This window comes from Melanotaenia boesemani, chromosome 17 (assembly GCF_017639745.1).
Source record: "Melanotaenia boesemani isolate fMelBoe1 chromosome 17, fMelBoe1.pri, whole genome shotgun sequence".
Lineage (NCBI taxonomy): Eukaryota > Metazoa > Chordata > Actinopteri > Atheriniformes > Melanotaeniidae > Melanotaenia > Melanotaenia boesemani.
Window position 1 is genome coordinate 30,812,405 of NC_055698.1, and position 23,801 is coordinate 30,836,205.

At 38.7% G+C, this 23,801-nt stretch overlaps 1 protein-coding gene across 4 annotated transcripts in view; it reads left to right on the top strand.

Annotated features, from left to right (window-relative positions):
- LOC121656590 (type-2 ice-structuring protein-like) overlaps positions 1-19,400 on the top strand; it is a 31,224-nt gene extending 11,824 nt beyond the window's left edge. Inside the window, exons 1-9 of one of the 4 annotated variants that reach the window (XM_042011664.1) lie at positions 2,487-2,511; positions 2,735-2,793; positions 3,909-4,016; positions 4,164-4,241; positions 12,240-12,350; positions 12,549-12,700; positions 12,814-12,825; positions 18,825-18,937; positions 19,020-19,400. In XM_042011664.1, coding sequence (XP_041867598.1) covers positions 2,763-2,793; positions 3,909-4,016; positions 4,164-4,241; positions 12,240-12,350; positions 12,549-12,700; positions 12,814-12,825; positions 18,825-18,937; positions 19,020-19,203 — 789 coding nt within the window. In that variant the 5' untranslated portion in view covers positions 2,487-2,511; positions 2,735-2,762 and the 3' untranslated portion in view covers positions 19,204-19,400. Of the gene's footprint in view, positions 1-2,486; positions 2,512-2,734; positions 2,794-3,908; positions 4,017-4,163; positions 4,242-8,949; positions 9,041-9,124; positions 9,195-10,227; positions 10,354-10,540; positions 10,601-12,239; positions 12,351-12,548; positions 12,701-12,813; positions 12,826-18,824; positions 18,938-19,019 lie in introns of those variants that run through there. The other 3 variants (XM_042011662.1, XM_042011665.1, XM_042011663.1) reach the window with 3 other exon arrangements.
- Positions 19,401-23,801: the final 4,401 nt, after the last annotated feature.

A 23,801-nucleotide genomic window follows, 5' to 3' on the forward strand; every position in this document is an offset into this window, starting at 1 on the left:
AAAAGTACCAACAGTGACACCTTCTGGACTAAATGCGCCATGACAGTTTGTTTATACAGCAATTAACTCCGTTTACAGGGAGAATTACTCCAGATTACACCAATAAACCAGTGATTAACCAGTATAAACAGACCAAACTAGTACTTACAGACACGTTAAAGCTAATGAATGATTAACAGGGATAGACCAAGGAAATAAATACGTAGCAGCAGATGAATCAGCTTATACTAAGATAGTATGAGGAGATAGAATAGAATGCCTTTTATTGTCATTATACACATGTACAACGAGATTAAGCCATCCCCAGTGTCAGTGCAGAGAGAGCAGTATAGAAATAAATAATAAATAAAAGATCTAAGGTATAAAATATTTACAGAAATAAAACAGATGTGCACACTCTAGTTATTTGCAGATATAAGTATGATGTCTATGTCTGAAAAAAAAAAAAAAAATATATATATATATATTGCACGTTCAAAGTATTATTGCACGGATCATGATATGTTGTACATGTCATGTGACAGAATGTATTGCACATATGTTGTTAGTGTCCAGCGTATTTCAGATTTGAAGTCCTACAGGAGTTCAGGGCAGTTATTGCTTTTGGAAAGAAACTGTTTTTGAGTCTGTTTGTTTTAGTCCTGATGCACCTGTAGCGCCTCCCAGAGGGCAGCAGGGCAAACAGATCAGAGCCAGGGTGGGAGCTGTCATTTATGATGTTTCTGGCTCTGCTGAGGCAGCGGGAGGTGTAAATGTCCGTCAGGGAGGGGAGAGGGCAGCCAATGATCTTCTGTGCTGTCTTTACCACTCTCTGTAGCCTCTCCTTGTCTGCTACAGTGCAGCTGCCGTACCATACTGTGATGCAGTATGTCAGCAGGCTCTCAATGGATGAGCGGTAGAAGGTCAGCAGCAGGTTGGAGTTCAGTTGGTGCCTCCTGAGGACTCTCAGGAAGTGTAGCCGCTGCTGAGCCTTCTTGGTGATTGACGTGATGTTCTCTGACCAGGAGATGATGACGCCAAGAAACCTGATGGTGTGGACCCTCTCCACACACTCTCCATTTATGTAGAGGGGGGCTGGGTCTGTGCTGAACCTCCTGAAGTCGATGATGATCTCCCTGGTTTTCTTGGTGTTGAGAGCGAGGTTGTTCTCAGAACACCAAGCAGCCAGCTTCAGGATCTCCTCCCTGTAGGCAGCCTCATCACCCCCGGAGATGAGTCCGACCACTGTAGTGTCGTCAGCGAACTTGACGATGAGGTTGTCATTGTGGGCCGGCCTGCAGTCATGGGTGTAGAGGCAGTACAGGAGAGGGCTCAGCACACAGCCCTGTGGGGAGCCGATGCTCAGCGTGCTGGTGGAGGAGAGGTGGGGACCTAGTCTCACAGTCTGGGGTCGGTCTGTTAGGAAGTCCTTTATCCAGGCACATGTGAGAGGGGGGAGGCCAACAGTGTCCAGTTTTGTGCATAATCTGTCCGGGATTATTGTGTTGAACGCAGAACTGTAATCCACAAAGAGCATCCGGACGTAGCTCTGCTGCTGCTCCAGGTGGTTCAGCGCAGAGTGAAGAGCTACAGCTATGGCGTCCTCAGTGGATCTGTTCGCGCGGTATGCGAACTGGTGGGAGTCGAAGTCTGGGGGGAGATGGTCCTTGATGTGCTGAAGAACAAGTCTCTCAAAGCACTTCATGATTACCGGAGTGAGGGCCACCGGTCGGTAATCGTTCAGGCTGGTGATGGGAGATTTCTTCGGCACCGGGACAATTGTAGAGGATTTGAGGCAGTGTGGGATGACTGCCTGAGCCAGGGAGAGGTTGAAGATCCTGGTAAAGGTGGGGGCGAGCTGGTGGGCGCACGCTCTGAGCACCTTGCCAGGTACTCCGTCTGGGCCAGTAGCCTTCTTGGTGTGGATATGCTGATTAGCACGGTGGCTAACCTCAGACTTATTCATGTTAGTGGTGGAGATGATGTTCTACATAAAGGTACATAAACAACTTAAGAGTTTTAAGGTTGGGAAGTTTTATAGTACAACTTAAGAAAGAAATGGTGTTCAAAAAACAAGCAAACATTTTAAAAGCAAAACAGATATAAAACATGGACAAAAAGGGTTCAGAGAGGAAAACATAAAAACAGGACAAAAAAGAAATGAACCAGAAGAGGGCAGCACATCCACATTTGTGTTTCCAGATTTAAACATGAAAATTGAATCAAAGATTAAATAAAATTTATACATACAAACCAATTCCTCATCACTGACCTCAGCATTAAATAAATTAACAGCTTTATCTGAATTAAATAAAAACAGTTGTGAAAACATGAGGAACTAGACTGTTGATGAAGTCTCCTCCTCATCTTTTAAACTCAACAGGAAGTTGGTTTGACACAAAGCTGTGAAACATGAATGTGTTGCACAGAATTTCTTCCTGAAGAGACTAAAGAGGAGCAAGAGCACGTTCATGGTGAGTCCTGATGCTTTTCACTCAAACACTAAAAGAAAATCTGAGGCGACAACATGAGGTCCAAGATCATTTTCTGACCCTAAACTAGCTAAAAAATTCATGTAAAACATTTAAACCAGACTCAGCTTCTTGATCAGTTATCATCCTGTGCGTCAAATGTTTTTGGATTTTATTTGTTTACCTTCCAGCTGCAGAAATGTACCAATGAAATGAAAAATTTGAGGTGAGGTTTATAAAAAGGTTTAAGCTAAAATAGACCTGGTAAAATGTGTGTGTTGCAGACGGCTGGACCGACTCTGAAGCGTCTGCATGATGAATCGTCCACAGAGCAACACAGAAGGTAAGAACGGTAATGTGGTGGTAAATCAGCAGGAAGGTGAAGAAGAAGCTGCAGTCTGGTCTGAGAGGTCATCATCACACAACAACCAGACTGAACCTAACACACAAACTGGAATAAAACATGTTCTGTCACTTTAGGCCACATTTACTGTCCTATCACAGCAATATATAATCATATGTGATGGTTTATAAGTGGAAAACTAAGATTAAATGTTGGTTTAATTGTTTAAGAAAGGATCAATAAAAGAAAAAGGACATTTTTCTCAGTTTAAAATGTGAATAAATAAACTTCTGATAAAACATTAAGAGGAAGTAATTATGAGGAAGGTCATCTATTTTCTCACACAGAAGGTGTAAAAGAGACGTCATGTTTTCTGTTAGGCTGCTGTGGTTTTAACAGTTAGCAATGTGAGAAGAAGTTTATTTTTAAAAGAGGGTAAAGGTTTGATACTGATAAATACATTTTAAATCATTTAAACAAGGTTTAAAGTGAAGATGAGACAGTGATGTTTAATCTGTTTTACCGTCTTTATTATTCGTTTCTTATCAGACTCAGTGACGTCTGATCTGTTAGTGGCGGTTATTAAAGATAAAGCTGGTAAAGTGGTTGTTTAGATCATTACTGATTCATTACACTAATCAACATCCTGCCAGTCCTTGAATAAATTAACTTATAGGATTGATTATTACTTTACAGAACTGATCACTTATCTTTGAAAACTAAAAATATACTTAAGATAATTATAAAAATGTAAAAGAAAAATCTGTTTTTCTGTTTCATCTTTACTGTTTGAGCAACAGTCACATAGAAGAAAAATCCAGTTCAAGCATAAAAGCAGATTATTTTGAGACTATCCGATGGTCAGTCCCAGTAGTGGAGATACTGGTACAGATGTCTCTCTGTGGGAATCTGATTTATACATGTTGAAAAGATTTCTAGTGTTTATTTTATCTTCCTAATGTGAGAGGTCTGTTAAATCTCCAGAAACAGAGCAGTGAATTGATGAGCAGGTGTTCAGTGTTGGTTTTGTTGTGATTTCAGAGAAGCTGCTTGTTGTGTGTTGCTGTGTTTTCTGCTCCAGGTGTTGATGTGATTCTCCTCTAAATGCTCCTCAGGTGAAGCTGCTGCCTCTCGACATGAGAAAGCAAACAGAAGCTGGAAGCTGGTCCTGCTGGTTCTTTCTGCTCTGCTGGCAGCTGCTCTCATCGTTATTTACCGTCTCGGTCAGTTTCTACTTTTAACCAGTTAGATCATTTAAAAATAAAAAGACTGAACAAATATTTACCTGCTGTGTTTTCAAAGATAATATTAATTTTATGTAAACATGATCACTCCAACTTTAACTGCTGTTTTTTTTTTTCTATAATCAGCTTTTGCTAATGTGATGATCAATCAAACCCTCCAAACCCTGAAAGAGGAGAATGAAGCTCTGAGGAAAAATCTCTCAGGTGAGACTGTCGAGGTTAGAAACTGTCCACAAGGTTCAGTCTAAAAGTCTCATTCAGCGTCACATCACTTTAACTTGTGACTCTTTGAGGATTAAATCTGGATTATTTACAACCTCCTTCACTTTCATTCACCAGACGACTGATGTTGGTCTGTTTTCTGTCATTTCTCATGTTTCTGCTCAATATCTCAGAAAATGTTTTTCTATTGAGGTTCTGAAAGAAAAAATACTGAAGTTTTAACTTTTTTTAACCATCTTTTAAAAACAGAAGTAAAACAAGGAAGCTCAGATCAGACAAAATCTCCACCACCTTCTTCCTGTCCACCCCCTCCAACATGTCCTCGTCCTTCTACGTCTCCACCACCTGGACTAAACCTCAGTGAGTTCTGGATGTAGTTTTTCTACCATGTGTTTCCTGTGATGATGATTAAAGGAACATTGTTGGACGGACAGATTCAGGAAGTTAGATTGTAACTGCAGGACAGAAGACGCCTCCTGCTGCCTCCAAATCACACAAACATGAACAGAGATTTCTTCCACCTGACTCACTCAAGTCTTTGCTGTTATCACCACCACTAAATCATCCTGGAAGGACAGCAGAGATGGATGTAAACTTAAAGGAGGAGACCTGGTGAAGATAGACAGCAGGGAGGAGCAGGTATGAAACACTGCTGCAGCTTCATCTTCTCACTTATTTCATCTCATCCTCGTGTTTCTTCATCTCAGCACAAAAAATCTCACAGAATCATTTTCATCAACTTTCCTGTTCAGAAATTCCTGGAGGCAAGACTGAGAGAGAAAATGGAGAAAGATGAGGACAAGTTCTGGATCGGACTGACAGACTCAGAGAAGGAAGGAAGATGGTTGTGGGTGGACGGATCGTCTCTGGACACACGGTTTGTTCTGACAACATTTTGGTCCATTTCCAGAATCAAAGTCACTTTATTGAACCTGTTCTTTCTGTTCTTCATCTCTTAGGTTGAAGTTTTGGAGCAGCAATGACCCAGATGACTGGAAAGGAGAAAATCCTGATGGAGAGGACTGTGCGAGGATGGGGGAGAAAGGAGGAGCTGCTGATCTGAAGTGTTGGTTTGATAAATCCTGCAACGTCCCTCATGAAAGTATTTGTGAGAAAGCAGCAGAAACTAGAAGAATTTAATCTGTAAGAGGTTAAAGTTTCAGCTTGTAAAACAATCTCAGTTCAGGATCCAGAAGCTTTTTTTTTTAAGCTAAACATTTAATTTTCCTTCCAGACATGATGAAAGAAACATAAAATACTCTCATTTCATTCTTTGTCTTCTTTATTTTCTTATTATTACAACAGCAGGATCTCTTGAATAATTAATATTTGTGCACATTTAAGAAAATGATTTATTAGTTTTGTGAGACGTTTCAGAAAAGTGAGATTTATTTCCTGCTGCAGCTTTTGTTGTAACTGAAACTAAAAGTTTGTTTTCTTTTTCATAGACAGATAAAAAACAAAAAACATGAACAGAAAAATGCAGAAACAAGACTAAATAAAATTAACTAGAAGAACACGACTCATGTTTCTTTCATGATTATTTTAAACATGAAAATAAAACCTAACAACATTTTTTAGGCTAATCAGATTTCATGTGTTTGTGATGAGCATTATTTTTTCTCTTTCCCATTTAAATGTGGTCTAAAAGTAACGTGATATAACAGGAGTTCCTTGGTTTCCACTTCTGGAGGACTCTTGTCAGCCAAGACAGCCTTCCAGTATCCAGAGCGTTAGGGAACTCTGGGCGGACCTCATCCAACCCCCAGGGCCTTGCCACCAAGGAGTTTTTTAACCACCTCAGCGACCTTAGCCCCAGAGATAGGAGAGCCAGCACCAGCTACCCCAGACTCTGCTTCCTCATCGAAAGACATGTTGGTGGGATTGAGACAGTCTACAAAGTATTCCATCCATCGCCTCACAACGTCCTGAGTCGAGGTCAGCAGCCCCCCATCCCCACTGTACACAGTGTTGACGGAGCACTGCTTTCCCCTCCTGAGCCGCTGGATGGTGAACCAGAATCTCCTCGAAGCCATCTGGAAGTCATTCTCCATGGCCTCTGAAAAACTTCTCCCATGCCTGAGTTTTTGCTTTAGTGACTGATGAAGCTGCGTTCTACTTAGCCCGCCGATACCCATCAGCTGCCTCTGGAGTCCCACAGGCCAAAAAGGCCCGATAGGACTCCTTCTTCAGCTGGACGGCATCTCTTACTGCCGGGGTCCACCAACGAGTTCGGGGGTTACCGTCACAACAGGCACCGACTACCTTACGGCCACAGCTGCGGCTGGCCGCCTCGACAATAGAGGCACGGAACACAGCCGATTCGGTCTCAATGTCCCCGGGACATGGTTAAAGCTCAGCCTGAGGTGGGAGTTGAAACTCTTTCAGACAGGGGACTCTGCCAGACGTTCCCAGCAGACCCTCACAACACGCCTGGGTCTGCCAGGCCTGACCGGCATCCTCCTCCACCATCTGAGCCAACTCACCACCAAGTGAAAAAAATGAATCACCAATGAAAAAATGGCATTTTAATTCATTTTAAACAAGGCGGTTTAAAGCAGGGTGCCCAAGTCCAGTCCTCGAGCTCTACTATCCTGCAACTTAAGCATATCTGCTCTAACACACCTGAAAGGCTTGTTACCAGGCCTCTGCAGAGCTGAACAACGTGTGAATGAGGGAATTCAGCCAATTGATCCAGGCATGTTAGAAGAGATGCATCTAAAAGCTGCAGGATGGTAGATCTTTAGGACTGGGCTTGGGCACCCCTGGTTTAAAGTAAAGTTGAGCCAAATGTTTGCAAACCTTAATGAGGTTCTTCTGTTACTGTCTTCATGATTCATGTCCTGTTATCAGACTCAGTCATGACAGTTCTGTTTGTACTGGTTATTAAACAGAGTGAGAAAAGTAGACATTTAGATAATTAATATTATTCATTACTTTAGTCTAAATCCTGTCAAAAGTCCTTGACTGAATTCTCCTGAACAATGAAGATTAAATGGGACGACAGTTTGAGTCCCACTGAGGAGAGTAACAGTGCCAGACGAGATGGAGAGAGAAGTTCCCAGTCCGTTTTAATCTTTATATGGATGATCTGCTGAAAGCCTGTAGCTCTGGAGGAAGAGACGTCATCTGCCAGCTGGAAGGATGGTGGTTTGATCTCTGAAACGTCCTTGAGCAAAACACTGAACCCCACGTTGCCTCTGACGTGCTCATCAGCGTGTGAATGTGTGATAGTTGGCACGATATAGAAAACTCCTAAGATGTGCTGAATGAAAGAAAAACGTTTTGCACAGTTTTTTATAAAGAAACACAGAAGAAAATGAAGATGATGAGGAAGTTCATCTGATCTTGTTGTCTGATACAGAAGGTGTCAAACGGATGGTTAGGTCCAATGTGGTTTTTACAGTGAGCAGTGTGAGAAATGTTTAAACATGTGAAACAGCAAATCTTCCACACTGATAACACTTCAGTTTTACAACTACACTACAGTTGGTTTGTCCTACTAATAAAATATTATAGAACTTCAATAAATACTAAACAAGAATTAAAAGGAAGTAGAACCTAAAGTCTGCACCGTCTTATCAGACTCAGCTATGTCAGAGTTTTGTTAGAGTTCTGCTAGTTAAAGCTGGTAAAGTTGTAGTTTAGATAATTATTGAAGATTTGTTACTTTAGTCAAGATCCTGCTCTAAAAAGAAAATGAATTCAAATGCAAACTCCTTCACTCGCTGCCTCCTCTTATTGAGTTGGCTGGAAATCATTGAACATTTGTAGACAACAACACTGGTAGACGTTTATGTATAAAGCTCTGCAGGGAAACTCCTAGAATACCTCTGTACGCTTCTTTCTATCAGCTCTAGTATTTTCAGTTCAGGGCATTTTACATACAACCAGTTCAAGGAAACTGTCTTCCAGTCAGTTTTCATTCGAGCCAGTCCATAATAAATATTAGCCTAGTTAAGGAAAACCAAGAGATTGCATCAAATCTTGACTTTGATTCAATCCCCCATCTGTCCTCCTCCTAGCAGACTTTGGTAAAGCAGCGTTTTCCTTCCATGCAGTCATCATGACATAATCTCATACATGTTTTATATAGTAGATTTTTTAAATAGTTGATCTTAGCCAGGTCTTTAAAAGAGATTTTAATCTCAGTGTGACTACTTGGTTAAATAAAGGTAAAATATATGTGCTACTCGACATATGAAATGAATGATTTTGAGATAAATAGCCAGTTAGCCAACTACAGAGGTGAAGAACTCAGTTTTTCTGATCTCAGTGTTGTGGAGCAGCTCTGTTAACCAGCAGCTGGTGTTTTTGCTCCTCTGGTGTTACTTTCTGAGCCCTGATCACGCATTGACCCTTGTGTCTACTCATCTTATCCACTATGTCTGACAGGAGCTTCCATGTGGTACAGAAGCAGGGTATCGGCCGATAGTTGGATGGAACTGTCCTCCATGATCAGGACTGTCCCACTTTGTGTTTACCATTCATGGTGGGTCCCATCCAGAAGAAGCTGGTTCATTTGTGCTACTTTCATGGAGTGCTGTTAGCTCCTTTAGCCTTTATTTTTTCTTTTTTTTAAATTCATAACACCACCACAAGCGAATGCAAAACGCCCTCCCCGTCATCCGGAAGCCGTGTTTAGTCGTCTTTATTTAAGACCAACCGTGAACTCTGAGCTGTAGTTCCCTTTCAGACTCACTGATGATCACACAGCAGCAAAATGCCTGAAGCTGATGTAACGTACGCTGATGTTCAGTTCAAAAGACCAAAGACCAATGGTGAGCCAGCCTAGCTGTCTGTCTGTCTGAAGAGATTTTCAGTGGCAAAATCTAAGTTTTATCTGTGGATGTTCAATGTTTCAGATCCGTTTCTATCATCGGATGACACCACGTACTCTGAAATCAAGACGCAGAGATCAGAGCTACCAGGTTGGTGACCAGCAGCAGAAACAGGAAGATGAAGCTGATGTTTTTACTTTAATTCCTCAGTAATGATCAGAATTATTCAGCCATTCAGGATTTTCTGCCTGAGGACTGAAGAACCAGAAATACTAAATTCAATTTCAATTCAATTCAAACTTTATTTGTATAGCCCTTTTCATACATTGTCATGCAATACAAAGTGCTTTACAGTGTAAAAACATATATTAAAAATCTAGGAGTAGAATAATGCAAATGCTATCTACTTTACATTTGAAATCACACACATTCACACACACACACACACACACACCCAAGCGCGCAACACACAGCACAAACAGATGATGCCACTCTTCTTTTCATAGAATTAAAACTATTCTTTCTAGTTCCTGTCTCTTTAACTGAAACGGTTTAAGAACAAAGTTTGAGAGAGAGATCTAAAAGACAAGATAAAAGACGATTGGCTTGACACCATATTAAAATAACAATTTGGTTCTATGTATTTAAACAATGAAAAAACTAAACTTTTTACATTTAAATGAAAAGCAGGCTCAATTATTAATTTATTATCTCTTTATATCCGTTGCTCTTTTGAAATGCTTTAATAAAAGTAATTAAAATGAGGAAGTTTATTCCTAGAAGAAAAAAAAATAATGACAAGGTGTGAAATCTCATTTCTTCTTCTTGTAGGTGTGACGATCTCTTTCGGTGCTGTTTGAATGTTTATCTTTTGCAAAGAATTTGCTTCATAAAACTTGTTTTCACCTCCAAAATCAAAGAAACTTTCAGAGCTGGTTTTAGTGACGTTATCAAGATCATTTAACACATTTTGGAGGCAGAAAGTTTGCTAATGTAAAAAACAATTACTATTGTATGAGCTAAAATAAAGACTTTGTGCAGCAATGAATGATTTAATTTTTACATTTCATTATAGTGGAGCAGGGAAACAACAAAAACCTGCAGGTCCTCGTAGGACTGAACTGAAGCTCTGCTCTGTAGTATCACGTTGAGGACTAGATCTATTAATGTCTTTTTTTACTTTTCAGTCTGCGCTAACTGCAGCCAGCAACAGGTCGGGTCAAACAGGAAGCGTCATGTGACCTCAGAGCGAGCGGCGCTGCTGGTTCTCAGCCTTCTTCTGGTCGCTGCCATCATCGCTCTCGGATTCACTAGTGAGTTTATTAATACACACTGCCTTAATAAGTAGGAAGTGAAATAAATTAGGCGAAGAAAAAAGTAATGAAATAGTTTTATTTTTTTCAAAGTTGCTGATAAATAAAATAAAATTCTGAAAATCTTTGTTAAACAGAAAATGTTGCTGACTTTGTATTTTTCTGCCTTGCCTCATTGTAAACTCAGTATTTAACAACGTGGGAACCAAGAGAAACGTCACCAAGTCTGAAGATGAACAACTTAAAGGTGAGCATGTTCTTTAGATGTGACTGGTTAATTAAAGAGAAGCTAAAATAAATTTAGATTGTTTTAAGTCTCAGAGTTTGTTCATATTCTCCACATGTTTAAACAGTGCAGAAGATTTCCGTTCAGGGCCTAAAAGAATCAAGTCAGAGTCGAATCTTTTGATCCTCACACTGAAGTCCTTCTTTCATAAAGCAGCATCTTGATTTTAAGAGTTTAATATTTAGTAATGAGTTATTTTCACTGTAAAATCTTCAACATTGAGCCTTTGCAGGCAGCTGACCCGCAATGAAAGACTTCATATCAGGTGTGTTGCAGCAGGGAAACATCTAAAACAGGGATCAACTACTCCAGAGCTTTTGGGCCGGTGTCCTGCAGGTTTTAGATGCTTTTTCTGCTGCATCACAGCTGATTTTGTGGAGTTCTGCACAAACGTATTGATGATCCATTTATTTGAGTCGGGTGTGTTGCAGCAGGGAAACATCTAAAACCTGCAGGACCTGGTCCAGGAGGTCTGGAGTTGCTGATTCCTGCTTAAATAATCAAAGACTGTCAGGATGCTGCCACTGTGTGGAGAACTGAAAAACAGTCAAATCCAGTAAAATTCTAATAATAGAACACTTTTGATACCAAAAGTAGCACAAAGTGTTTTACATAAAACATTAAAAACAAGTCTTTACACACCCGAGTATTTAACCTTACAATTTTAAAAGCACACACCTGACCATAATCCATCTGTGTCACACACACACACACACACACACACACACACACACACACACACACACACACACACACACAAAACATGCATGTACTCCCGCTAACCTCTGACTTCTGTCTATTTAACTAAAAATAAATTTAAAAATATAAATGGAAATAAACATCTGGCTTGACGCTGCTGTAAACAAACTGAATCTCTGGGATGCGTTCACACTGGGAGCCATCCTGCCCATGACCACAGGAACCACCCCGATCAGGGCAGACCAGGTTCCACACCAGTAAAAGACCCCCTATCCACCCAGTGGGGTGATCGCCCCACTGGGTGGCATCGACCCTGTGGGCTGAGCATGCAGCTCCCGGCATGGAGGATCCCCATGAGGAAAACACCGGTGTTAAAGTTAAAAAGTAAAAGCAAAGATCAAGTAAACCAAACAACAAGAGACAATAAGAGCAACAGGTATAAAGTATAAATAAATGAATTATTAAAAAAATCTGCTTGAGTAAAAGAACATAAAAACAATAGAGAGCCACATAAATATGCAACGGTAGACTAAAGTGAAACAGGATATTTTATCACTATGCAGCCACGTCTCACAATAAACACAAACTGTCAAATGATGTTTTTCATTGTTTGTTTTAAACACAAACACAATGTAGTCTTTTATAAAAGCTCATTTTGTTGAAATGATCTTATTTCTAAGTAAAAGGAAACTTGAGGTAAATGTTTTTCATTCTGTGGGAAAAATCTGTTTTCTTTCTGTCCCAGCTTGTTAACTGGTGCTAACACAGTCCCAGGGTGTTTGCTTTATTTGTTACCATTTATCATGTTTCTGCTCAATATCTCAGAAAATGTTTTTCTATTGAGGTTCTGAAAGAAAAAATACTGAAGTTTTAACTTTTTTTAACCATCTTTTAAAAACAGAAGTAAAAACAGGAAGCTCAGATCAGACAAAATCTCCACCACCTTCTTCCTGTCCACCACCTCCAACATGTCCTCTTCCTTCTACATCTCCACCACCTGGACTAAACCTCAGTGAGTTCTGGATGTAGTTTTTCTACCATGTGTTTCCTGTGATGATGATTAAAGGAACATTGATGGACGGACAGATTCAGGAAGTTAGATTGTAACTGCAGGACAGAAGACGCCTCCTGCTGCCTCCAAATCACACAAACATGAACAGAGATTTCTTCCACCTGACTCACTCAAGTCTTTGCTGTTATCTGTTTAAAGATGAGAAACGTCTGAAGTGTGAAGCAGGCTGGGAGCCTCATGGAGAAAAGTGTTATTATTTCACCACCACTAAATCATCCTGGAAGGACAGCAGAGATGGATGTAAACTTAACGGAGGAGACCTGGTGAAGATAGACAGCAGGGAGGAGCAGGTATGAAACACTGCTGCAGCTTCATCTTCTCACTTATTTCATCTCATCCTCGTGTTTCTTCATCTCAGCACAAAAAATCTCACAGAATCCTTTTCATCAACTTTCCTGTTCAGATATTCCTGGAGGCAAGACTGAGAGAGAAAATGAAGAAAGATGAGGACAAGTTCTGGATCGGACTGACAGACTCAGAGGAAGAAGGAAGATGGTTGTGGGTGGATGGATCGTCTCTGGACACACGGTTTGTTCTGACAACATTTTGGTCCATTTCCAGAACCAAAGTCACTTTATTGAACCTGTTCTTTCTGTTCTTCATCTCTTAGTTTGAGCTTTTGGCTCGGCAATGACCCGGATGACTGGAAAGGAGAAAATCCTGATGGAGAGGACTGTGTGAGGATGGGGGAGAAAGGAGGAGCTGCTGATCTGAAGTGTTGGTTTGATCGAAACTGCAACGTCCCTCATAAAAGTATTTGTGAGAAAGCAGCAGAAACTAGAAGAATTTAATCTGTAAGAGGTTAAAGTTTCAGCTTGTAAAACAATCTCAGTTCAGGATCCAGAAGCTGCAGCGATGCTGTTTTTATAAATCTAAACATTTAATTTTCCTTCCAGACATGTTGAAACAAACATAAAATACTCTCATTTCATTCTTTGTCTTCTTTATTTTCTTATTATTACAACAGCAGGATCAACAGTGAAATATATTAAACTATTTTTAACCATAAAATGTTTGTTCTCTGCTTTTTTCTATAATAATATTTGTGTACATTTAAGAAAATGATTTATTAGTTTTGTGAGATGTTTCAGCAAAGTGAGATTTATTTCCTGCTGCAGCTTTTGTTGTTACTGAAACTAAAAGTTTGTTTTTTAGACATCAATAACAAAAAAACTGAAAAAAACATGAATAGGAAAATGCAGAAACGAGACAAAATAAAATTAACTAGAAGAACACGACTCATGTTTGTTTCATGATTATTTTAAACATGAAAATAAAACCTAACAACATTTTTTAGGCCAATCAGATTTCATGTGTTTGTGCTGAGCATTATTTTTTCTTTCCCATTTAAATGTGGTCTAAAAGTAACGTGATATAACAGGAGTTCCTTGGTTTCCACTTCTGGAGGACTCTTGTCTTAACAACAGGTAGAGAAATAATAAATCATTTATTTTTACTGGAATGGGGTGTGTAACTGGACGATAAGAAGAAGACAGAGTGGTCCTGATGCTGAGCAGCTCAGGATGGTGCAGAGTCTAAAGTGCACTGTGAACACATATTTGTGTTATTCAGTCCCATTTTAACATTCTGCTTTCATTGATGCAAGTTCAGTGAATAACTTTGTACTGTATAGGCTGTAAGATGGTGTTGGTTGTCATGGAGATGGTAGGCTGACAGAGCTGTTTCCAGAATTTAGGGTCGGGGGAAAAGATCCAGGTTATTTTCACACTTGGCTGTTGGGAGTGTTGTTGTGCAATTCAAGCTGGAAATAAATTTCTATAATTTGGAGATTATCTGTTTGTGATTATTGATTTGAACGAGTTTTTCATGGTTATAATGTGTCATTGATGAGGCAGATTTCTGTCTTCTAAATTTAATTTATTGATATTAAACTGTTTCCTCTAAACACGTGTGTGAAATGGTATAAAATGATTATTTACTAATAAATGAAATTTTGTAGAAAAGTAAAAGGGTTTGTATTGTAGGTTTTAAGTGGATCAAACTTCTTCAATGCTAGTCATGATGTAGTGATTTGGTTTGTTTTCCACCAGGTTGTCGGAGTCGTTGAGAGAGTAATGAGTTTACAGATGTTTGATTTATTGATCAACTGAGGGAAAAGTCTGTAACAGATGTTTCTGCATTGACAGTGGGGTAGGTGACGTTACCCCTGGCTCAGTGTCAGGGGTAATTGTGGTTGTGGATCAATTTGACTAAATCCTGTAGTTGATTTGCAAGGAGGTAAAATGGAGAAATTTGGTGCCTGAAGTTCACCGTGTGATTTCTTGTTTTGTATCATATAAAATTATGTTTTGCTTTTATTCCCTTTATGTTATAAATATTTTCATGCATTATATGGATAAAAATACATTTAAGGACCACAGATACAATAGAGTAAAAAAAAAAAATACTAAAAGAAATGAGGAAGACACTGATTATTCTAAACACATATTAATAGCAAATTAAATCAAACGTTATTTAAACTGAATCAAAACAAAGCAACTCATCATCAGTTACCTCAGAATTAAAGACCATAAATCACCAGTTTAATCTGAAATAACATGAAGAACTAGACTTGATGAAGTCTCCTCCTCATCCTCTAAATACAACAGGAACTTTATTCAACACAAAGCTGTGAAACATGAAGACTAAAGAGGAGCGAGGACACGTTTATGGTGAGTCCTGATGCTTTTCTGTAAACCAAACTAAGAAAATCTGAGGGGACAACATGAGGTTTATCTCTACAGTGAAACACTACAGACATAAACATAAACATGAAGGTGTATTAAAGGTGAACTGTGCTCTTAAATAAAATAACAATATTTATAATTTACCTTTCTGATCCTAAACTTTCTAAATAATTCAGGTGAAAGGTTTAAACCAGACTCACCTTCTTGTGATCTGTAGGGGAGGATCCACAATCCACTTGGGAGCAGGTCGGTGGTTTGATGCTCAACACTGAGTGTCGGTCAGGACACAAACTGTTTTCTAACAGTTTTCTGTCTCCTTTATTGTTCGTGAAGAGACATTAATGATGGACATGGGTTGGTATAGATGGGTGAGTGTCTGTCTACTCCTACAGAGCAACAATAACAGGAAAATCATGTTTATTAACTGACTGGAGCAACATATTTTCTGTTTACATTAATATCTGCAAACACAAGTAGAGTTGAGCAGAAACACAAATCAACAATATAATTTAAAGTCATATTTATAGCAAATTTCTTCCTGAATAATAACAATTTAACTGGTGAGTTTAACAAAAGTACCAACAGTGACACCTGCTGGACGAAATGCGCTATGACAGTTTGGTTATACAGCAATTAACTCCGTTCACAGGGAGAATTACTCCAGATTACACCAATAAACCAGTGATTAACCAGTATAAACAGACCAAACTAGTACTTACAGACACGTTAAAGCTAATGAATGATTAACAGGGATAGACCAAGGAAATAAATACGTAGCAGCAGATGAATCAGCTTATACTAAGCTAGCATGAAGAGATATGCTGATTAGCACGGTGGCTAACCTCAGACTTATTCATGTTAGTGGTAGAGATGATGTTCTACATAAAGGTACATAAACAAATTAAGAGTTTTAAGGTTGGGAAGTTTTATAGTACAACTTAAGAAAGAAATGGTAAATTTACTTTTAGTTCAGTTTGTGGAAACACTCAAAGTTTCCTTTAAGAGATTAAAATAAACATAAAATCCTTTGATCAGCATTTTGTGTCTGACTTGTTTTATAAATTTCCAAATGTGCTATAACTGCAGAATCACCGCTGATACATATTAAACTATTTTCTACCATAAGATGTTATTTTTAAGTTATAAATATTCAGGCACAGTTAAACATTTACTGATGCTTTGAGAACTTTTAAAGAAGTAGTGATGTTTATTTCCTGACGCACCATTTATTGCAACAATACAAAGGCTCAGTGTTTTTAAAAAAAGTAAATTTTAATAAAACGTTTAAAGATAAATGTCCAAAAAACAAGAGGCAACACACCACAATCCATCTTTAAGTCATACATTTAGAAAGCGATTCAGTGGTGGTTTGGCAAGTTTCACACACGTGATATTTTTACACTGCTGCATCATTTGTTGTAAATAAAGTTAAATCACCATGTTCAAGAAACAAACATTTTAAAAGCAAAACAGATATAAAACATGGACAACAAGGGTTCAGAGAGGAAAACACTAAAACAGGAGGAAAAAGAAATGAACCAGAGGAGGGCAGCACATCCACATTTGTTTTTCCATCAGGAAGTTGGTTTGAAACAAAGCTGTGAAACATGAATGTGTTGCACAGAATTTCTTCCTGAAGAGACTAAAGAGGAGCAAGAACACGTTCATGGTTAGTCCTGATGCTTTTCACTCAAACACTAAAAGAAAATCTGAGGCGACAACATGAGGTAGAAGATCATTTTCTGACCCTAAACTAGCAAAAAAATTCATGTAAAACATTTAAACCAGACTCAGCTTCTTGATCAGTTATCATCCTGTGCGTCAAATGCTTTGGATTTTATTTGTTTACCCTCCAGCTGCAGAAATGTACCAATGAAATGAAAAATTTGAGGTGAGGTTTATAAAAAGGTTTAAGCTAAAATAGACCTGGTAAAATGTGTGTGTTGCAGACGGCTGGACCGACTCTGAAGCGTCTGCATGATGAATCGTCCACAGAGCAACACAGAAGGTAAGAACGGTAATGTGGTGGTAAATCAGCAGGAAGGTGAAGAAGAAGCTGCAGTCTGGTCTGAGAGGTCATCATCACACAACAACCAGACTGAACCTAACACACAAACTGGAATAAAACATGTTCTGTCACTTTAGGCCACATTTACTGTCCTATCACAGCAATATATGATCATATGTGATGGTTTATAAGTGGAAAACTAAGATTAAATGTTGGTTTAATTGTTTAAGAAAGGATCAATAAAAGAAAAAGGACGTTTTCCTCAGTTTAAAAAGTTAATACATAAACTTCTGGTAAAAAATGAGAGGAAGTTAATAAGCGGAAAGTCGTCTATCTGATGCAGAAGGTATAAAAAGAAACGTCGTGTTTTCTGTTGGTCCGCTGTGGTTTTAACAGTTAGCAATGTGAGAAAAAGTTTATTTTTAAAAGAGGGTAAAGGTTTGATACTGATAAATACATTTTAAATCATTTAAACAAGGTTTAAAGTGAAGTTGAGACAGTGATGTTTAATCTGTTTTACCGTCTTTATTATTCGTGTCTTATCAGACTCAGTGACGTCTGATCTGTTAGTGGCGGTTATTAAAGATAAAGCTGGTAAAGTGGTTGTTTAGATCATTACTGATTCATTACTCTAGTCAACATCCTGTCAGTCCTTGAATAAATTAACTTATAGGATTAATTATTACTTTATAGAACTGATCACTTATCTTTGAAAACTAAAAATATACTTAAGATAATTATAAAAATGTAAAAGAAAAATCTGTTTTTCTGTTTCACCTTTACTGTTTGAGCAACAGTCACATAGAAGAAAAATCCAGTTCAAGCATAAAAGCAGATTATTTTGAGACTATCCGATGGTCAGTCCCAGTAGTGGAGATACTGGTACAGATGTCTCTCTGTGGGAATCTGATTTATACATGTTGAAAAGATTTCTAGTGTTTATTTTATCTTCCTAATGTGAGAGGTCTGTTAAATCTCCAGAAACAGAGCAGTGAATTGATGAGCAGGTGTTCAGTGTTGGTTTTGTTGTGTTTCAGAGAAGCTGCTTGTTGTGTGTTGCTGTGTTTTCTGCTCCAGGTGTTGATGTGATTCTCCTCTAAATGCTCCTCAGGTGAAGCTGCTGCCTCTCGACATGAGAAAGCAAACAGAAGCTGGAAGCTGGTCCTGCTGGTTCTTTCTGCTCTGCTGGCAGCTGCTCTCATCGTTATTTACCGTCTCGGTCAGTTTCTACTTTTAACCAGTTAGATCATTTAAAAATAAAAAGACTGAACAAATATTTACCTGCTGTGTTTTCAAAGATATTAATTTTATGTAAACATGATCACTCCAACTTTAACTGCTGTTTTTTTTCTATAATCAGCTTTTGCTTATTTGATGATCAATAAAAGTCTCCAAACCCTGAAAGAGGAGAATGAAGCTCTGAGGAAAAATCTCTCAGGTGAGACTGTCGAGGTTAGAAACTGTCCACAAGGTTCAGTGTAAAAGTCTCATTCAGCGTCACATCACTTTAACTTGTGACTCTTTGAGGATTAAATCTGGATTATTTACAACCTCCTTCACTTTCATTCACCAGACGACTGATGTTGGTCTGTTTTCTGTCATTTCTCATGTTTCTGCTCAATATCTCAGAAAATGTTTTTCTATTGAGGTTCTGAAAGAAAAAATACGGAAGTTTTAACTTTTTTAACCATCTTTTAAAAACAGAAGTAAAACCAGGAGGCAAGACTGAGAGAGAAAATGGAGGAAGCTGAGGACAAGTTCTGGATCGGACTGACAGACTCAGAGGAAGAAGGAAGATGGTTGTGGGTGGATGGATCGTCTCTGGACACATGGTTTGTTCTGACAACATTTTGGTCCATTTCCAGCATCAAAGTCACTTTATTGAACCTGTTCTTTCTGTTCTTCATCTCTTAGTTTGAAGTTTTGGAACGGCAATGAGCCGGATGACTGGAAAGGTAATAATGGCACAAATCCTGATGGAGAGGACTGTGTGAGGATGGGGGAGAAAGGAGGAGCTGCTGATCTGAAGTGTTGGTTTGATAAATCCTGCAACGTCCCTCATAAAAGTATTTGTGAGAAAGCAGCAGAAACTAGTTGAATTTAATCTGTAAGAGTTTAAAGTTTCAGCTTGTAAAACAATCTCAGTTCAGGATCCAGAAGCTGCAGCGATGCTGTTTTTATAAATCTAAACATTTAATTTTCCTTCCAGACATGTTGAAACAAACATAAAATACTCTCATTTCATTCTTTGTCTTCTTTATTTTCTTATTATTACAACAGCAGGATCAACAGTGAAATATATTAAACTATTTTAATTTATTTTTGTGTCCGATTTCTTTTCTTATTGCTCTCATTACATTGTTTTAAAATAGCAGGGTCACCTGTGAAACAAACTATTTTCATCTATAAACTCTCATGTTTGCTATTTTTTCCTTTTAAGTTATTAATATTTACATACATTCTACAAATAAAAAATAAATTACCACAAATAAAAAACATGACAACAAGTTCAGAGAAAAAATACAAAGATAAAAAGACATGAGGAGGACGGCACGTCCACATCTGTTTCCTGTTGGTTCTAAAGACATGAAAATTAAATTAAACTTTAAATAAACTGAATTAAAACAAACCAACTCATCATCAGTGACCTCAGAATTAAAGACCATAAATCACCAGTTTAATCTGAATTAATAGAAAAAGAAATTAATGACTGAAAGTCAATATGGATTTAGATCAAACAGAGCAACGTCAATGGTATTAATCGATTCAGTGGAGGAAAATTTCAAATCCATTAGACCATAAACAGTATACAGTGGGGATACTCAGACCTAAAAAATGCTTTTGACACAATAAATCATGATATATTATTCAAGAAACTAGACCAGAATGGGATCAGGGGAAATTTACAAGACTGGATTAGATGTTATTTATCTGAAAGGAAGCAGTTTATGAAATCCCTCAGGGGTCAGTGTCGGGTCCTGAACTCTTATATTAATGATATATGCAAGGTTGCAAAAGTATTTAAGATGGTTTTATTTGCTGATGACACAAACATTTTTTGTTCTGGCTGTAACTTACAAATTCTAACATAAGTAATTAATAGTGAAGTGAATAAATTAAAATCATGGTTGGACAGAAATAAATTATTATTAAACCTGAGCAAAACAAGAATCATACTTTTGGTAATTATAGAACTAATCTATAGTAACAGATACCGTTGCATGGACTTACTTTTGTAAAGAGTAACAAATCAAATTTTTAGGGATGCTGATTGATGAAAAAATCTGTTGGAAATCACAAATTAATAATTTATAAACCAATATTTAGAGATGTGCTGCAGTATTAAAGCAAACCAGGCACTGAATCATAAATCACTCTGCATACGTTACTGTTCACTAGTTCTTCCATATCTCATTTACTGTGCAGAAGTCTGGGATAATAACTACATAAGTACAATACACCCACTACTCAGTTTGCATAAGAAAGCAATACAGATAATTCGGGACAAAGCATCAGCTACGCTCTTATCTGATCCTTCGATGAGTCAAATGTCAAGGTGGTACGACTGCAAAAACAAGCCCACCTCATCAGCCTCTGATTCGGGCACCTGAAGGACTGCAAACATGTTAAGGAGTTATGATTAGTGATGGTGTGATGAAGCCCCGTGAATGTGTTGAGTCTTTCCAGCCAACTGCTTCACCAAAAGTGTCATTACTCGAGGCTCCATTTAACAGCTCGTTTGGTAGAACTGACATCTGCTGTCATTTGATGTCCAACAGTCCTCCTGTCAATATGTAAACTACATACTGGTGGATGTGTAAACATAATGATGCAACTGTATTATAAATTAATCTATAAATATATTAAAATATATTAATAAAGTTATATATTTCCCTCTCTCTCTATCTATATATACACACATATAAAGTGTGTCTGACTGTTTCCAACCATATATTTAAATATATTCATGCACTCGTATATTTTCTAAATTTTCAAGGGTGTGTATGTACATGATGGTGGCAGGAAGTGCTTGTGTCACTATTTCACCAGATTAAAGTTATATTTTATCGTACTGGAAGATATGAAGATATTTCCAAGCTGCTGATGTCTTTCGTCTTTTTCCTGCTCCATCTTTGTGGCAGTGCTGTATGTGTTGTATTACCTCACTGTCACCTCGAATTACGCAGAGCATTTCTTGCATTTTCTGTGGCTTCTTCAGCAGCTCGAATCACACAACGAGGCACTCGGGTGATTGAGGAAAAACGGGTCCTCATTTGTCTTTGGCCACGTGATATTCAGGAAATGAACACGGGCCTCGATTCAGGCTTTACTCCACACAGGCTTCGGGGCTTTTGTGTCAGACGTAACATGACTAGTTGTGATCAGTGTAGCTGCCATCAGTGGCAGGCTTTTGGAACACCAAACACTGGAATGATTTGGGTTAATGCCTTTACCTCGGCTTTAGTCGTGATGGACCTCGGCGGATAAGCAGCAGGATACCTGGTGCTTCCACACATAACAGTAAACATACTTGCTGTCAGACATGGAGCGTGTTAAAGGACCCACACACTCCACCACAAGATGTTCAAATGGCTCACCTAGAGAAGGAACAGGTTTGATATTGCAACTTATCATTGAAGGCGGGGCCACAAGAAGTGTTTCAAGATATTCAGGTAAGTTGTTCTTATCCCAAAGTGTCCACTGTCATCATGAGCAATTTTCACAACCAGGGATCTAAACTTTGATGGCACAACCAGTTGAAAAACAACATTTCCCACAATGTCATCACCAAGGGCAACAAACTTCCTGAACAACAAGGCATTCAGCAAGAAACAGCCACTAGATGCACTCTTAATGTCAGCCGCAGACAAAACACTGTCAAACATTTCCTTCAGCGTGGGATCAATTTGCTGTTCCTGTAACAACTCATCCCGGGAAAGGACCAGAGGAAAGTCAGTTAAAGATGGAACAGACATGTTCGATTCATCTTCCCCATCAGATCTCACCTCTGAATCCAGTTTGGACATAGCATGTGTGACCACAAACATGGACAAAACCCCGGAGAACTGCTCATCATGTCCCCAGGAGCGGCGTAGACTGGATGAAAAGTCACCACAGGTGAGAGATGAACATCTGCCCAGACACGACTACCCACCAAACCATTTCCCAGAATGAAGTGAACCCCATCAAGAGGCCATGTTGGTCTCACTCCTGTAGTCACCTTGCTCTGAACAAGGTCAGTCTAGGACCACTTTGTGTAAGGGAACAGGGAGTAGGTAAAGTGGTCGGACCTATTCCATGACAGAGAACATAATCCCCATTATCAGATTCTGGCGATGACGGCAACACCGAAGCCATTATTTAAAAGTCTGTTTATTTTGTGGACGCAGGTGATGTGACAAAAATACTTTCAGGTAAAAAGAAGAGCTCCGGACATCAGCTTGATGTATAAAAAATTATGGTTTATTACAAAAAGTGACATCTTAAACAGATATGCATCTCTGTGAGGTCTCTGGCCAGTTTTGAGAATCCCCCTGAAAACATGTGTAAGGCATCCTTCTATACGTTTCAGATAAAGAAACGTTCCTTAGTCCTAAAGTGACCAATCCTGTGAAAACACACATATGTTTACACACATGGTGTTGTGCTAAGTCCAGTCTTCAGGGCATCTAAGACCCTAAGCACCTTATATGGTGAAACCTCTGTGTGCTTTACATCAGCCTGTCTATACATGGAGTCTAAAAATCACTACTCTTAGCAAATTGCAGTCTGGTTAATCTGTATCCCAGAATTATCTTAATCTACGTAAATTTAGTCTAATTATGAAATGCTGAGAATAAGATACTTCATTTCAGTTCAGCTTTATTTGTATAGTGCCAATTCACTCTCAGGGCACTTTACATACAACCAGTTCAAGGAAACTGTCTTCCAGTCAGTTTTCATTCGAGCCAGTCCATAATAAATATTAGCCTAGTTAAGGAAAACCAACAGACTGCATCAAATCTTGACTTTGATTCAATCCCCCATCTGTCCTCCTCCTAGCAGACTTTGGTAAAGCAGCGTTTTCCTTCCATGCAGTCATCATGACATAATCTCATACGTGTTTTAGAAAGTAGATTTTTTATATAGTTGATCTTGGCCAGGTCTTGAAAAGAGATTTTAATCTCAGTGTGACTACTTGGTTAAATAAAGGTAAAATATATGTGCTACTCGACATATGAAATGAATGGTTTTGAGATAAATAGCCAGTTAGCCAACTACAGAGGTGAAGAACTCAGTTTTTCTGATCTCAGTGTTGTGGAGCAGCTCTGTTAACCAGCAGCTGGTGTTTTTGCTCCTCTGGTGTTACTTTCTGAGCCCTGATCACGCATTGACCCTTGTGTCTACTCATCTTATCCACTATGTCTGACAGGAGCTTCCATGTGGTACAGAAGCAGGGTATCGGCCGATAGTTGGATGGAACTGTCCTCCATGATCAGGACTGTCCCACTTTGTGTTTGCCATTCATGGTGGGTCCCATCCAGAAGAAGCTGGTTCATTTGTGCTACTTTCATGGAGTGCTGTTAGCTCCTTTAACCTTTATTTTTTCTTTTTTTTAAATTCATAACACCACCACAAGTGAATGCAAAACGCCCTCCCCGTCATCCGGAAGCCGTGTTTAGTCGTCTTTATTTAAGACCAACCGTGAACTCTGGG